Source organism: Coffea arabica, chromosome 5e, assembly GCF_036785885.1.
Source record: "Coffea arabica cultivar ET-39 chromosome 5e, Coffea Arabica ET-39 HiFi, whole genome shotgun sequence".
Taxonomy (NCBI): Eukaryota; Viridiplantae; Streptophyta; class Magnoliopsida; order Gentianales; family Rubiaceae; genus Coffea; species Coffea arabica.
In genome coordinates, this window is record NC_092318.1 from 49,716,890 (window position 1) to 49,734,637 (window position 17,748).

Here is a 17,748-nt window from a genome sequence, read left to right on the forward strand (position 1 = left end):
TGCATAAAATTTGTTTTTATATTGAATTGAATTGATACTTTAAGTACTGGTATCATTCCCAGGTTTCCCAATAGGTAATGATAATCATGATGCGATTCCATTGAAAGAGAACAATAAAATGATCAAATTTGTTCCCTTCAAGGGAGCGAAGTCAAAAGTGGCCTACAGGAATTAATAAACCCTATGACCATAGGCATGAAATGCCAATGGACCACATTCAAAGTGTTCATTAGTCCAGCTACGAAATAATAATGGGGCATAAATACATGAGCCATATATAGATAATAATAATAATAGATGGTCCTAAAATTATTTCTTCCGTTGTGGATGCCAGATGGTTCAGCTACAAATGTTTGAATCAACCGTCAAACCAACATTCATGCGAGTCATTTGGGTCGGGCGGTTCGGGGTTCGGGAGAGGGAGTGCAGTTAAGTGATAAATTTTGAGTTCGAATTCTTCTACTTATATTAAAAAATTATTTTTTAAAAAATGCAAGTCATTTCATAATTACTCATTGCCAATCCCAACTAAATTAAATAAGCCCCAACTGCTTAATATATATTGTATGTTATCTCATTCCAACTCCTTTTTCTGTGGAATCTGCTTTAATGCAGCGTGGTAGGTAATATGTTCAATACATGGTGGAAATTGAAAATAAAACGAGTATTATTAGAATAGGAAAATAATTAATTACATAACTACGACTAAGCGACGACTATTATGAATATATAAGATTAGATAATGGTTCCACTTTTCATTTGCTTGTTTTTCCTATATTCTTATAAGATTAGATAATGCCGCCTATGTTTGGATTGTAATTTTTTATACAAAAATTTTTAGATTTTCCATCAACGCATTTTCGCAATTTTCACCTAGTCAAATTGTACGACAATAATTGATGATGAGAGTGGTACAAAGGACCACATTAATTTTCCTTCATACAATTACAGTCAAAAATCCAAAATAATGTTCCAAAACTGATAAGGTTACATCATTTTCACAAAGGAAAATGGTGGCATTGACGTCCGAATGAAATGAAAGTGAGAACATGAATGAATGCACGTGCAAGCATGTGGTCCAATACAGGGAATCAATCGCGAACCATGGGACAAACTACCAAGACTGACTGGGCGTCAACTCTGTTCGAATAGATTGATGGTTTGACGATTAAAAGCTAGAAAAGGAAAGGAAGAGAATCAAAGAAAAAGCCCTCCTTAGCCTTTCCCTCAAGCTCCGTTCGAATCGAAGGAAATTGTGAGGAAAAGTGAGGTAAAAGAAAATGAAAATGAATTTCTCACATCGGCTTGGTTACTGAGGGTGTATATGATAAAATTGAAATTTAAAAATTGAAGTTTCAAATATGAAATTTGAAATCTGAACTCATTAAATTATTGAATTGTTAAGTATTAAATCTAATACATTTGAGTGTATATTATATTTAGTGATAAGTAAATAGTTTATCACTTAATTTTAAAAAATAGTTCTGCCTAAGAAATTTAGTGACACTTAATTAATTCACATGTTCAATTGTTTGGTTATCAAACGATCTGAATATATTAATATCTGAATTCATTAAATTGAAGTGCTGAATTGTGTTATCAAACATGGTTTAGGGCAAGTATCATCAAAAGAACAGAGGAAGTTAATGATAGTTAATAGTTGTTATTGAAACTTTTGTAAGTAATTAACTACTTTTCTTCAAAATCATAAAATAAATACAAGAAAGCGTACGAAAATAATTAACCTTCCTACACTCTTCTTTGCAAACAAACGCTGCTTGAATGGTTTTGATTTATGCAATTGCACGTGGGCGGCATCAACCAATGCCCAATTACCAGCTTCAATGGTTTCCATAATCCCTTGACAGATTTTTTTATCCCTCTTTAACTAGTGCTTGCTTTTATTTTTTTTCCCACGGTCTTGGAGGAAATGATTTTTGAGTTTTGTTTTGTTTTACAAAAAAGAAAAAAAAAAACAACGAGAGAGGCATACAACTTGTGGGTTAATAATATTTCAAGAATGCTTACGGCCTAGAGTAGAGCTTGATTTCATGGAATTTATACTTGATTTTGGAAATTGAAGTTTCATCCAAACAATATAATAAGAATTATGGGATTCCACTATACTTGATTTTCATTTTTATGCTTAAGGGGAAAAAAAGAAAAGAAAAGGGGAACTCTAAAGTTTAACTAAAAAGTTGAAGTGGGGAGCATATTATTTTCTCAGCCCAATTGAAATGTCCTGGCTGCAGCGAGTAAGGAGGTAGATTCAGCCTCAAAGTCTCTCGCCCAGTTCAACATCATGCAAATTCGAAACCCAAAGGCCGTTCCATTTCAAGTCAATCCAGATAAGCTCCAAATTCTGGGCCCCCAATTTGAGAAAACCCATGTACAGAACTCGACTTGGAGCTCTACCAACTCGACTCTTCTAATATTACGTCAAGTCAAACTCGAGCACGTATTTCCCTAATCTATCAAGTTTGATATCAATTAAACATATTCAAATTCGAGTTCGAGCACGATAATTACACCCCTATAACTATTCAGATTTTAAAACTTGGGTGAGGTCCACAAGGCTTTATTGACTCCCTGTAAATATTCCTTTTCACAAAACTCGAGTTGAAACTCGTTCAACCACTAATTTGATTTCTCCTATGTTGATTCTATTTTGTCAAGTTTGATCTCAAATAAACACATTCAAATCTCTCTTTCCCTTTTTTGCTTCTTGAATTCCATCTTCTTCCTATTAGAAAAAAAATTAAAAATAAAATACATTCAAATTCCGACTGAGTATAGCATTATTCGCATGCAACAAGGCTCATTTGCACCCTTAGAAGGCTAGAACTACCCAGATCGTAAAACTTGGGCCAGGCCTTCTTGACTCCCTGTAAACAGGCCCTCCCTATATTTTAGGAGGATCCTTCGCTGTTTAGAACATTGCCAGCAAAGCAGACCATCCCAACCCGTTTTCTCCAATCCGGAAACGTGCTTAAAATGTATATTCAATACCTTTCTAAGCAATTTTTTTAACCTCTCTGTATAAAACAAAGAAGGGAAGAGGGAGAAGGAGAGGCGACCGCGTTTGATGTTCACGACGTCGTTTATCCTCTCTCGCTCCTCCTTTCTCCTGTCAATTGATTTGCCTCCTTATATTATAGTATATATATATAAATTAATTGGATTAAGATTTCTTATTTGATTATAAGGAGAATTCATTTCCTGGAGAGATCTCTTATTTCTCGTCTCTTCCTTTCACGTTAAGTATTCTGAGCAAGAAACCATGTCGTACGCCTATCTATTCAAGTACATCATCATCGGAGATACTGGTAAATTCCTGTCGTTTCAACCGCAATATTCATTTGCCTGATGTTTTTTCCAGCTTTTCTTTGGCGAATTTTATTGAATTTTGTTATGTTAGATGTTTTGATCATGAGTTGAACCAATTTCTCATGCGATTTGGTCATGGATGGTGTTAATTTCATTTTTTGAAGAAATTATTGCTAAAATTTAATTTCAATGGCGGATGTCTAGTAGCTTTTGTGGAAATACAATGGTATTGCTGAAGCTATTTGTGTTTATTGTTTTGTTTTAATTTACGGAACAGTATTTGCTTTTCCTAATTAGTATTTCAATCGCTGTGAATTAAAGTTTAGCAATTGATTATGGATCTAGCTCGATTTGTTGATGCTATTTGTTCTTTTGTCATTCAACTCGGATCCATGGTAGTGTTGTTTGCATCTGATTTGCGGGTATGATAGGAGGACTAGACTTGTTCTTTTATAGGCTGAATTTATGAGAGATTTCTGGGTTAGAGCTGGTAAAGAGTTGTGGTCATTTATCTAGTCTGGTGGAGCAAGAGTTTCAGAATGGCGATTGTGTTTAAAGGTTACCAAAAATGTCCAAGCCATGGTGGTCTTAAGCCACGTAATTTTGGTAGGATTTGAAGTATCCAATAGTTGATGCTGGAAGTGTTTAATAATGGTTCGCATAAAATTTAAAAAAAAAGGATTTTTTTGGAAAAGGTTAAGAAGCTAAGGTGATTGTTGAGACTTACCATTGCTGTGTACACAGAATGGTAGGACATTTAGTCATTTTGTTGGCAAAAAAAAAAAGTGATTATCATGCTACTTCTATCTCTGTCACACCATAAGCTAATTTTATGATTTTAGAGCAGCCATTTGTGGAAATTCGGTAATGGCTTAAACATTTTGATGTCGTGTATAGCTGTAAAGAATTGAGATGAGATTCTCCTCTCTTGTGTGGGCTTCAATTCTGTGGATTCTGAAAACGTTATGGTTTCTAATTCCCAACGGCTTGTCCCTACTTATGATGGTACAGGTTCGATGCAACTTTTGCATTCACCTTTTGCTATGGGTTTGAGGCACGTTTTTCAATCTGTACGAGCCAGTATATCTGATGTTAGATCACTTATTAAAGCTCTTTTTTTTTTGGAAGCTACCAAAAGAACTTTTAATCTTCCCTTTCTTAGAAAGATCACTTTTAGAAAGATTAGATTGAAAGATCACTTATTAAAGCTCTTTTTTTTGGAAGCTACCAAAAAGAATGTAATCTCTTTTTTTTTATTTTTTATATATATATATATTTCGCAGGGAGTAGACTGGTTGGTTGTAGGATTTAGAGGAATTAATAAATAGAAATTATTCTCAAATGTGTTTCGGTTGATGGTTTAGAAAGAATTGGACTCTGATTTCACCAATCATTTTTCACTAACTGATGCGTGTGACAATCTAGATCATCTGGTAACACATTTAATATTATTCAGAACATAAAAGGTTTATATCATTTGATTATTTATATCACTGGACAGAATGATGTCTATTGGGTTGTCGTTACATACTTGAACCTTATGACATGTTTGATTTATGGCCTACATTTGCGTGGCAGGAGTCGGAAAGTCATGTCTTCTGCTGCAGTTTACAGACAAAAGATTTCAGCCTGTTCATGACTTAACGATTGGAGTTGAGTTTGGTGCCAGAATGATCACAATTGACAACAAGCCAATAAAACTACAGATCTGGGACACGGTGTGTTAGAGCTATTGATGTTTCTCTTTGTTTTCTTTCTCTATTTTCTTTTGTTAATTTGAATCATCTCCTGAAAACTCCCAAGTTTATAACTACTCATGTTATAACGCAAGTAAATTTTCAAAACTATAAATAGATACAAAAGGGAATCACTGAATTTAATTGACAATTGCCTTTGCATGATATTTTCTATTGTCAGGCTGGTCAAGAATCATTCAGGTCGATTACAAGGTCTTACTACAGAGGTGCTGCTGGGGCTCTGCTTGTTTATGACATTACACGGTATACTTCTGTCTTGACATTTTAAAGTCACCACTGAAGGCTGATTCAGTATTCCCCTTAATGTTTGCCTTTTGACATTAAATGGGACCCAAGAGGATTATAATATGTTTTGAATGAAAAGCAGCGCAAATTAAACTGGTAGCCTTTTTATTTGTTGAGTTTTATATTGTCCAGATTTCACCATATGATTCCATGAGATTGGCATATTGTCTAAGAAGGCAATATCTTGGACAAAGAGTCCATTGTACTAATGCTGGATTGTATTGGGTAACTTTATAAGTGTTTACTAATGGATATGAAGAAAAATAAGGATCATGTTGAGTTCCACAAAACTGGGCAGGCAAAACTATTTTTAGTCATAGTCATATCTATGCAGGTATAGAATTTTCCCATCCCTTTCTTAGAAAGATTGCATTCTTTTAAATTTCACTGTTTTTTCTAACTCTATTCGATGTTACCTTTTAATTGAAGATATGATTGTTTCTTCCGTTATCTGAATTCTTTTGTCTTGCTTGGATCTTATCATCCTAGAATTTTAATTCCTGATGACAAAGAATAATTTGATTTTTAAACTACTCAGGAGGGAAACTTTTAACCACCTTGCCAGTTGGTTGGAGGATGCCAGGCAACATGCAAATGCTAACATGACCATAATGCTCATAGGCAATAAGTGTGATTTGTCTCATAGAAGGGCCGTGAGCACTGAGGAGGGTGAGCAATTTGCCAAAGAGAATGGCTTGATATTCATGGAGTGCTCTGCAAAAACTGCTCAGAATGTTGAAGAGGTGCTTTAAAATCTTTTTTATCAGTAATTAATGACTTGCAAACAACTTTCTGAAGTAGGTGACAACCTATGTTTTTATAATGATTGGGTATCCGCTCTTGTATTTGTACTGAGATTTTTATCCTTACCAGGCATTTATAAGCACTGCTTCAACCATCTACAGGAAGATTCAGGATGGAGTTTTTGATGTGTCAAATGAGGTATGCTATACCCTATTTACAGTTTCCAATGTGCTTTCTGATTAAAAAATAAGGCTTAGGATTCTAGTAGAAAGCAGTCAATTGCTTATTAATGCAAGTCGCGTAACCGGTTGGCATCCCGATAAATAAAGGAAGATAGAGAAGCTTTTGTACTTAGCATATTCAACTGATGCATTTTATTTTTGGTGAATGCTTAATTAGCGTAAATTCTTCTGCTTTGTGGTAAACGAGTAGTAGAGGACCTTTTGAAAGCTACCATTCGCTAAGCTCAGCTCTCTTGCTATTCTTATATCATCCCGTTTGAAGATTTCCAGAGATCTGAGTTAGAAGTTGAATACCAAAAAAATAATTTCTTATTTGTGGTGGTTGCTTTTCTCTGACCATGGAACATGGTTTTCTGCTTTAGGGATACACCCCTAATTTTTCTGGTTTTATGGTTTCTTTTGCAGTCTTATGGAATCAAAGTCGGATATGGTGGCATCCCAGGGCCATCAGGAGGAAGAGATGGCGCAGCTGCTCAAGGAGGTGGCTGTTGTAGTTGAAAAGGGAAATGGTCACTAATCATGTTTTATGGTTTTTTATTGTTGGGTTTATAGGTTCCAAAAGTTCAATTGTCCGTCTGCTTACTTGCTGTTTTTCATTTTTTTCTCTGGAATTTGTTGTCTAAATCTATGAAATATGGGAAGATAATAAGTTTAAGGAATTGGTTGGTATATAGGAAATTGTTTGTTCTTGTGGAAATTGAAGTCCCAACTTTGTAAAAGTGGAAGCTTAACTCAGTTGTGAATAGAGTTATGTTGTTTTCCAAAGCTTATGTGTGATTTCATATCCTGTTTCCCTGTATCTGTCTCGGTTTATCATATTATGATTGTCTGCTACTGGGACTAGTTAGTCGGAATTCGCCGTATCTGTGAATTAACCAATCAAGAATTAATATTCAGGAAAGAATTTCTGTGCCAAACTGGAGTGCATTTCGTATTGAGTCGGTATGTGCCCCGCCTGGCAGATAAAAGCATCCTGCAGTCTACAAACTGTGATTTTGATGTAGCTGAATTTGGGACCTTTTCCGAATTAGCTCTACCACCGTACTTGTTGATTGATTCTATAGGTGCTGGGTATTTTGCCAGTTCTAAAATTCAACAAATCTCAGAGGTGGACAAAAAATGGAATGTTGAACAACAGCTTTGCTCCCAGAGAACTGAGCAAGAAAATGGATGCTGTGTTAGGATAATTTGATAAATGATACGGATTATGGATGATCGTTAGTGTGTGACTTCATTGACTACGGACGGCCATGCGTTACTTAATCAGGAGAAGCATCGTATTAATGCCAGGCGTGATGAAGAGTAACTGAGTAATACTACTACTACTTGTAATCTCATTTTGCTAATTTTGTTTTGAACAAAAAGGTAAACTGAATTAGTGTGTATTACTCTTTCTTGTCAACTACAAGACACTACAATGAGTGCGTTTCTGGAATCATCTTACAGTTGACCTAAGAGTTAATTTGTCATGATTCATTGAATCTTTCCCTGGGAAAAAATGATTCTTCTCCAATGCAAAATTAAAAAACCCATCGTTTAGCATGAGTATTGAGTTTCATTTCTCAAATCTCCCCTTTGTGTGAGCCACCCGGCCCCTATTTATCCTCCTCCGATCGTATCGAATATTCTCTCAGTTCCATTAAAAGCATCATACTTTTCATTTTGTGATGTTTCAAAATATTTATACTTTTGAACTATTTTTTTTAATGTTATCTGCATATTTATCTAAAATTTTGACCGTAATTTTATAAATAAATTCACTAACATCGCCATCAATGCACTACTTTCAAACAAGTTGAAACCTCCAAATGTGACGAATAATTTGGGACCGAAGAGTGACAATAATAATAATAACAGTCAAAACACTCTGATTATTCCATACAGAATACGACATTCCAATCCATCAAGCTCTCAGTGATAAGTTTTGTTAGTGGTAATAGCTGTACTTGATTGGCATTCTTGAATTTAGATCTTTCGAGGGCGACGCATTTCTCCAACCGCAAACCTAAATTTCAGAGAATTCCAGAATCCAAAAAATAATTAATTATAGTTTCATCACTTCAAGTTTGACAGCGGAAGCACGGGATAGTCTATTTTCCCAATTAAAAAAAAAATTACCAACGGTGGAAAAGCAGCCAGTCACACATCTCTTCACGTGTCCCCTGTGAGATTATCAAAATCCCCTAAACGACATCCCCAGATTTTTTTCCCATAAAAAGGGACAATTAATATAGGACTTTCCCCAAACTGCCCTCCCTCACATTACACCCAAATGAGCTGAACGTTACAACTTATAACAGCATGCTCATCAAGAATTGGTTTTGAGCTGTAACAAGTTTAAATTTTGTATCTAAACTTGATTGTAGTATCAACCTAATAATAAATTTGTTTGATAAGGGTGTTAACCCAGTGAAGTTTTTAGAAAAAAAAAAAGGTCTTAAATGTAAAATTTATCTAATAATTATAAGTGAATCTCCAGCAAATGTGGGAAAAAAAGTATAATATATCATTTGAATTTAATCTAATTAGATTGAACTAATTATAATCAATAGACTCGAAGTTTAGAGCATCCATGTAAATATTATTTGTTTAAAATAATACAATGTGTATATATTCATATAATTTTAGTGTACGGATACATTTTGCTATTCAAAAACTAGTTTTTCAAATACTATACATTTTTTTAAAAAGTACTCTAAAAGGTACTCTAAAAAGTAGTCTAATTTTTTTAATATTCAAAAAATATCCCAAAATATATTTTAAAAACTCTACTACTCTTAAATATTCCAAAATATTTTCTCAAAATATCCCAAAATATACTCTAAAAACTCTGCTACAGTAAAATTTTTCAAAAACATTCCCAAAAACAGTTAATCCAAACGGAGCCACAATAACTTTATAAACGAGAATGGTGCAATATATTAAGGGTATATTATATTAACTTTTACTCCCTCCGTCCCCATTCTTACTACAATGTTCTTATTTTTTGGACATCCCAAAATAAGGGTTATTATTTAAAAGTCAACACAATGTTTTATTAATCTTCCTGCTGTATCATTTGAAAAAGTATTTTTTCTCACCTATCAATGCATTTCTTGTACTTTTCAAATTTTGAATTTGAACATAACATTGTAAAATCACTCAATTCCAACATATTAACATACAAATATACAATGATTACATATTCTCTTAAATAGTTGATTTTCAAAAAATGATTTAAATTATGGGACGAAAGGAGTAACAAAAATAAGGGCTGTAGTGAACTACAATTCTCCCTTGTTATAAAATTACTCAAATCCAACTTATTCTCATACAAATGTACAATGATTGCATGTTATCTTTCAAAAAACGACTTAAATTGTGGGACAGAAGGAATAATAGAAATAAGTGCCATAATGAATTAGAATTCTCCCTGACAAATACCTCCTCTCAATCCGGATGCTCTTGTTAAGCTTTGGCTCTATTGGCTTACTTGGCCAGCTTGGCTGGAGTGGTGCCGCAAACGAGTGCACACTCGTAATTTCTCGCATACCCAGTGTCAAACTCGTACTCCACTTCCGTATCTATATAGAGTCCTCCCACTTCGTTACTTCCATCTCAGTCCAAAGCACTCCAATCTCAGTCACTACTACACTGAACCGCGAGCAGGAGTTTGAGTGGTGACGAAACAATCACAGAATTATCTTTCCTTTAATGGCTGCCGTTGGATCATCGGTGAGGATTTCTCCTTATTACAATCATAAAAACTGTAATGCTGGAACTGACGGCGATTTTTCCCGGCGGCTGTCATTCTCGTCCGTGTCGTCCAATGCCTTTGGCGAAAAACTGATCGCTTCAGTTGCCCAAGGACGACGGCGTCCGGAAAGTCGGAAGCCGTTGATAGTCTCTCCCAAAGCGGTTTCTGATTCTCAAAATTCGCAGACATGTCTTGACCCTGACGCTAGCCGTGTAAGTCTTCTCTTCTCTAGTGTTTTTTTCTTTCTTCTTTTTCTTTTTTTTTTTTTTTCCAATTTTGCATGTGCAAGTGCTTTATGTTCACTGCGTTTGTTATATAATTTCCAGGAAAGTTTGAAAATATATGGAGTTATCGTATTGTAATGAAATGAGTTGATGCTGTGCGGTGGATTTGTAGAAAACTTGAGCTGAAGTTTTGAGCTTTGGTCGGTTGTCTCGGTTAGTGTGAGGGTGCATAAAATTTGGCTTTCAAAACGAAGTTACGTGAATGTGCTCGGTAGATCCAGGATCTACGCTCTCTTGCTCTGTGCATTTGCGATTTGAGCGAATAATCTACAGTATATAAGTATTTTGTCTTCTGAGTGTGTATCTGTAGCAAAAGAAAAAAAGAGGAAATTAATAAGACAAAAATGAATTGACAGTAGTCATATCTAAAACAGTAAATAATTATGATAGAAAATGCTTATTGTAAGAGTTGGTTTTTAACAAGTTGAACTGATTATTTGATGCACAGGAGCTGGATTTAATTGTTCACTTGTTTACTGGTGGAGTGATAGCAGTTGTCTTGGCATCTGATCACTCACTAATTGGGATGAGTACGATGATGAGGATTATAATTATAAATTACTCATTGTGATATGTATTTGTATTCTTATGGCTCACAACTGTGCGTCTTGTTGGCCTAGGTGTGCTTTTTAGTTTAGTTCTACTCTACTGGAATTTTAAGACGAAAAAGAAAGACTGCAAAATTTGAGATATCCTAGTAGTGGATCAGGGTTTTAGTATCAACAAGTCAAGTGTTGGACGACAGAATCATACATATTTTTGTTTCCAAAAGTTTTAGCACCATTTGTTTTAGTGGAATGGGTAGATAAGAACTTGTACTGCAACATACTGACTGATAACTTTTATTTTACATTTGAGGTCTTTAGTTACTCTCGGTTAATATTATCTGTCATTGTTCATTGTTCAGAGTGTTTTGGGAATTATTCTCGGAGGTGGAGCTGGGACGCGTCTTTACCCTCTTACAAAGAAGAGGGCCAAGCCAGCTGTTCCACTGGGTGCAAATTATCGGTTGATTGATATCCCTGTCAGCAATTGCTTGAATAGTAACATCTCTAAGATCTATGTTCTTACGCAATTCAACTCTGCATCTCTCAATCGTCATCTTTCACGGGCATATGCAAGCAATATGGGTGGTTACAAGAATGAAGGTTTCGTTGAAGTTCTTGCAGCTCAGCAGAGTCCAGAAAATCCTAATTGGTTCCAGGTAATTACCTTTCTTAAACTAATGACTTCTGTGCCTGCTAATATATTGAATCTGCCCTTTGATGGCTGTCTTCACATGGATAGCTGCCTCAAGAATATGATGTCCTAATCATGGTTTTGGAGTTTCTCACTTTGCCTTAGGTGTCAATTATGTTAGGACATGTTGTCCAACTTGTACTTTGTCGACTTTATGTAGAGATCAACATCAACTGCAACCACAAGTAGAATTAGCTAGTTCTGTGTTGTATTATTTTGTTAGACTTGTTCCCTTGAAGAATATTGTCTGCTTGCTGGCACATGTTTATGACTTATATTTCTTGTTTATTCAATATGGGTCAGGTGGTAAATTTAGGTATTCAAACATAGTTGAGGTAGCAAAAGGTTTCCATGTTGCCCTATCCTTGTTCTTTCAAGCATGTGCAAGTTGCTTGAATTCCTATAATGGCATTCCTTTTATCATCAGGGTACAGCTGATGCTGTAAGGCAGTACCTATGGCTGTTCGAGGAGCATAATGTTCTTGAATTCTTGGTTCTTGCTGGAGATCATTTGTACAGAATGGATTATGAGAGATTCATTCAAGCTCACAGAGAAACAGATGCTGATATAACTGTTGCTGCCTTGCCAATGGATGAAAAACGTGCTACTGCATTTGGTCTCATGAAGATCGATGAAGAAGGGCGCATCATTGAATTTGCAGAAAAACCAAAAGGAGAGCAATTGAAAGCGATGATGGTAAGCTTATGAAATAGTTACTCACTTTAGAGCCGGATGGCCTGCATTATGAATTCTCAAACTTTTTTACAAAATCAGACCGTGATACCATTCACAACCTGCTCTTGTTACAGGTTGATACAACTATTCTGGGTCTTGATGATGAGAGAGCCAAAGAGATGCCTTATATTGCCAGCATGGGTATATATGTCATAAGCAAAGACGTGATGATAAGTCTGCTTAGAGAAACGTTTCCCGGAGCCAACGATTTTGGAAGTGAAGTAATTCCAGGTGCAACCTCATTGGGACTGAGGGTACGACATTTCTAAAAATTGCTATTCTATGATCAGTTTTACACCAGATTTTGTCTATTTGTGCTCTAAGAGAGCTATTATTGTTGAACTTCACATAACATTTGTGATGTAAGTTGATGGTTGTGAATCCATTAGCCTCCCAACCACAAATAATCTGACCAGCTATAGATTCTGATTAAACAAATATAATGTTGTTATGCAGTTGTATTGGAAGTAAACTGCTCACCCTCCTAAAAATCATGAACATCTTATTGAGTTGATAGCTTTTTGCCAAGGGATAGAATTTTTTTTACGTAAAAATTTGCTGGCTGCTATGCCAGTCATGTGTGTATGACATTCAAAAATTACCAACCACTTGACATTTTTGTGGTGTAATTGGTGCATCTTCGGACTCTTGTTTCTGGAAGTCTGATTGCTGCTGCTTTCTTTAGGTTCAAGCTTATTTGTATGATGGCTACTGGGAAGATATTGGTACAATTGAAGCTTTCTATAATGCCAACTTGGGGATCACAAAGAAACCAGTGCCAGATTTCAGGTTTGCCTATATATTCTTCAGATAATTCTTCATATTGTCTCATGTTTTTATGCTGTGTTTTTCAACTGAAGCTCAAATCTCATTTTGAACATTTTTTAGCTTCTATGATCGGTCAGCTCCAATATACACCCAACCTCGATACTTACCTCCTTCCAAGATGCTAGATGCGGATGTCACAGATAGTGTCATTGGTGAAGGCTGTGTCATCAAGGTAAGATTAGCCTTGGGCAGCAAGGCTACACTTCTAATGGTTAATGATTCCATTTGATTCCATTTCTGGTTACCAAACTGCATTTTTGCTGTCTCAGTTTTGGAAATTGCTGTCTTTTCATTTCTTTTTCAAAAACTAGCATTTGTGTTGTTTGATCCTTTAGCTGGAAATAAACCACTGTACGACTTTTCATTACCATGCATTGGTCTAGAATAGTGAAGGAGCATTGCATTTAAGGAAACTAATTATAGTGAAAGAGTAGATACGCGTATGTCCTAATCTATAGTATCTTTCTTCTTGCAGAATTGTAAAATACATCACTCCGTAGTTGGACTAAGGTCATGCATCTCAGAGGGTGCAATTATAGAAGATTCACTACTCATGGGAGCGGATTATTATGAGGTAATTCAGTATATGAATGGGCCGATTCTAATTACTTTCATGTATTGAGTATTAAATTAGTAGTCTTCAGATAATGCACTGTGATCCACATTGTTGATCTAAATAGCTAGCTGTTTTGGGTAACATTATCTGATTACGCATTGTTTGATAATTCTTCTCGGGGAATTGCACATTTTGCACATTGTTTTAGTTGGCCAACTGATATAATTTATTCTACTTGCTCCAGACGGATGCTGACAGGAGGTTTTTGGCTGCAAAAGGTAGTGTTCCAATTGGTATTGGGAAGCACTCTCATATCAAGAGAGCAATAATTGACAAGAATGCTCGAATTGGAGATGATGTGAAGGTTCAATTCCTGTATTTTCTTATTGATCTCGTAAAATTCAATCGAATCAGTGTATTTCCTAAAACTGAACACAGATATCCATTATACTCCTATATCTAAAAATATTGCACGGCTTTGTTGGTACTGGTGTGGTATTTGAGCATATTGTCAACTGCGAATTCCCTGACATGCGATTCTATTTTTCAGATCATTAATGGTGACAATGTCCAAGAAGCAGCCAGAGAAACTGATGGGTACTTCATCAAGAGTGGGATTGTCACCGTTGTCAAGGATGCTTTGATTCCCAGCGGAACTGTCATCTAGAGATCTCCCTCACTTAAATGCAGCATCCATAAGGGAAGTGAGGCGTCGGTTTGCTGTTCACTTTTTTGCCTGACTACATATGCAGAAAACTATCCTTCCACTTATCGTGTATTGTATGCGGTGTATATTCTGAAAACAGTAATTTATCTAAGACATGATAAACAATTCACTGAGAAATTTTGTAAAAATTCTTCCGTAGTACAAACATGCGGCCGGTTCTGCAAATTACCGTCTTCTTCCCATAGCCTAATTCACCATGGAAATAGACGTTAAAACTGAAATCGGTGACCAGTAGGCAAGGACGCAACAGAATGAAAGGAACAGCCCTTCATCAGGAGCTAAGAACAACTGCTCTTCAGGTTTGCATTATCTTTCTATTACTTAACCCAAAAGGCAGAAAAAAAACAAGGTTCACTAAGACTCGAAGCCAGCTTCCAGATCCACAACCCCCGTTGGGGGGGGGGGAATAAAGAATCTTCAAATGTGGCTTCTCAATGTTGCTGATGGTGGTTGACATTTGCTGCTGGAGAAGGAACAGAATTTTTTGGACGTTGCCTGGTAAAGCGGCGGTGTACTACCAAACTTTCTGCCAATTCAAGGAAGAAATCATTAAAGTTAATCTAAATAACTGAAACAAAAAAAAAAGAGAAGGGGGGGAAATAAAACCCAATCCAAACAAATATAGTCTGTTGGAGGCATATCTGAAGGCAGTAATGTCAGTTGTATCGTTAACGAAATTTTGGCCTAGAAGTATAGGAACTAAAGCGGCGACTGGGATGTGATATCTTGGAGGTTTGTATGCAGCTAAAATATCCAATTTGTCAGGAAATTGGAAAAGAAAAGAAAGAGCACCTTGAGATGTCAAGAAGTTGGATGTTCTTGCTTCCCCAAATAAAGAATGGGAGTTCGTCGACAACATAACAAAAGTTATAATCAGAAAATGGAATGCAGTAAATTTCAAGAAATTTCTCATTTCACCTTCTGTTCTTTTTTTTTTACGATTCATACGTATAGAGTAGCGAGGAGCTATCTTTTATACAATTGCCTATGTCGTCTTCAGGCAATCAAGGCATCCATCGAAGACGTAGTCAATTAGATTTGGCTGCTGATTTCAAAAAAGGAACGACAGGACTAAGCCAACTCCAAAATACTACTGCTTCAAGAAAGACACAAGGTTGTCTTACTATTTCTTTGGGAGTAAGTTCTTGAGGAGGAATGAAGTCTATATGTTTACCAAAGCCCCAGCAAACTGTGAACCTTTTTGACATTCAGAGCATGAAATTTGACCTGCTCAAGCTGGAATTAAACAACCAAATTTCAATTCAATCACTTAACTAAATTATCCAGTATCAGGTTCGTGATTATTATAAGCAGAGCTGGAGCAAAGCCACTTTACTAAATTCGTAAAACTGGCTCTATGCACTGAAACATGACATTTCTGCTTTATATCTCTCATTTTGGCTTGGTTATTTGTTTATATTAATGCACGAAGAGGGAAAAAAAAAGAGTCTCATTTTGGTAGTTCATTACACATGGGCTTAATTATGTAGTAAAATGCAACTTAATTAGTTTAATTTTCTGAATTATGTACTACAACTTTTATATGCCTCGCCCGATTTCCTTACTCAACTAAATTTTCCAGTTTTTTTTTTTTACAATTGAAAACTCAAAGTAAAGATATGCCTAATCACTTTGATGTCTTCAATGTTCAGTACTAAAACGACTAATTGAAAGATAGTACAATCCACCAATTTAACCTATAACAACTATGAAATGTCCTCGAAGTTGATTTAGTCCAAAAAAGGTTATTTTTCTAAAGTAATAACATCAAGCAGCGGTCAACTGGGGCTAATGCGACAATGATGAATTAACTTTTCAATGTTTTATACCATTCCTGAAATGGATGGTGTGACTGCGTCAACTAAGCAATATGTTGCAATTTCAATGAATGCAAAGTGATCTGGCCTCTACCTCCTCCTTGAGGTGCAGAGTTTGGGATTGCCACTTCATTCACATTGCTGTCAAGAGGCTTTGCACTGACTTTTCACTTCCATAAGAGTATTGGAGGCAATTAGGTTCTCCAACAGTCCTATTTCATTATGACCTCGGAATATATATATGAAAATAACTCTTTTTAATCAGAGTTGTTTCTCACTCCTATGTGGTGGCATGCCTAATTGAAGAGAATTAACGGGTAACGGATCACTTGGGTTTTACCCACATTAAATCCTAATTGGATTATATTATATGTTTAAAAATTATCTTTAATTTTAAAATAACTTTAAAAACTAACTAATCTTATCTTAAAGCTATTGTTTTAAAAATCAACCAATCTTATCTTAATGATTCTGCTTTCTATCAAATTATTACATATAAAACTATAGTAAAACCTTTTTCAAATCACAATTATTGAAATCTTACATATCCCAAATTACTTCCTTTCACAATCATACCGTTGATTAGTATTCAAATTATTCATCATTTATTCCCTTAATTTTGAATTAACTTAGTGTAAAAAAGAGAATTAACTATTATACTGACATGTTTACTAATATTGTTGGAAACTGAATATTTATTGATGAAGAAAAATGAATTGTTGGATTTTTCTACTTAATTAAATTTGAATATATGGTTCTCGATTTATGATCATTATAAAAAATTATATTATCTAAAAGAATATTTGTAAAAAAAAAAAAAGAATATCTACCAAGTTTTTGATATGGGGTACATGATTTGATGTAAAATATCATATTATAGTGAAAATATGAAAACACAATTTTAAAAATTAGTAAATAATTGAACATTTAGAATACATTAATTTTTTAAAGTTAATATAGATGAACATCTAGGATTGTTGTTAATTGTTGTATTTAAATTATTTATATTTGTATAAATTCGTAATAAGTCAAAAAAGAAATTCTAGTGATGATATGATTGCTTTTCTTGCCAAAACATTTTCAGGGTCTGAATCATTCTCCAATATTTTCTTCCAGAAGACAATTGTCAGCATTTCCTGTAGCTGAAGTTGTTTTCAATTCTTGATTAAAGATGCCTAAATCATTGGAGGAGAGGATGATTGTCCATCTCGTTCAACTTGTTCCTTCCTGTCAAAATTTTGCCTGGAACCATCCTCCTCATCACATACAAGCTCCCCTGATACAGAAGTGCGTAGTTTTCGCTTTTTCGTTGTTTCATTGCTCCTTACATCTATTTTCCCTCTTGAATTCTGGATAAATTGCCGAACAAGCAGTTCTGTAACCACGTCTTCTTTTTTCCCTTCGTCGGCTTTAAACCTCTCTTTCGTTCTGCCACATTTATTCTCCATTTCTATTTGTTGTTGACTAAGC

At 35.2% G+C, this 17,748-nt stretch overlaps 2 protein-coding genes across 2 annotated transcripts; both read left to right on the forward strand.

Moving 5' to 3' along the window:
- Nucleotides 1-3,019: 3,019 nt before the first annotated feature.
- LOC113690727 (ras-related protein RABB1c) lies at nucleotides 3,020-7,120 on the forward strand. The gene is made up of 6 exons (XM_027208738.2): nucleotides 3,020-3,326; nucleotides 4,906-5,045; nucleotides 5,245-5,327; nucleotides 5,908-6,112; nucleotides 6,243-6,311; nucleotides 6,761-7,120. Exons 1-6 carry the CDS (start codon nucleotides 3,281-3,283, stop codon nucleotides 6,851-6,853), a joined length of 636 nt encoding a protein of 211 aa, XP_027064539.1. The 5' UTR covers nucleotides 3,020-3,280; the 3' UTR covers nucleotides 6,854-7,120.
- Nucleotides 7,121-9,951: 2,831 nt separating this feature from the next.
- Nucleotides 9,952-14,626, forward strand: LOC140006680 (glucose-1-phosphate adenylyltransferase small subunit, chloroplastic/amyloplastic). Its single transcript, XM_072048997.1, has 9 exons — nucleotides 9,952-10,303; nucleotides 11,283-11,579; nucleotides 12,042-12,311; nucleotides 12,425-12,604; nucleotides 13,036-13,139; nucleotides 13,239-13,350; nucleotides 13,654-13,752; nucleotides 13,979-14,098; nucleotides 14,285-14,626. Exons 1-9 carry the CDS (start codon nucleotides 10,049-10,051, stop codon nucleotides 14,399-14,401), a joined length of 1,554 nt encoding a protein of 517 aa, XP_071905098.1. The 5' UTR covers nucleotides 9,952-10,048; the 3' UTR covers nucleotides 14,402-14,626.
- Nucleotides 14,627-17,748: the final 3,122 nt, after the last annotated feature.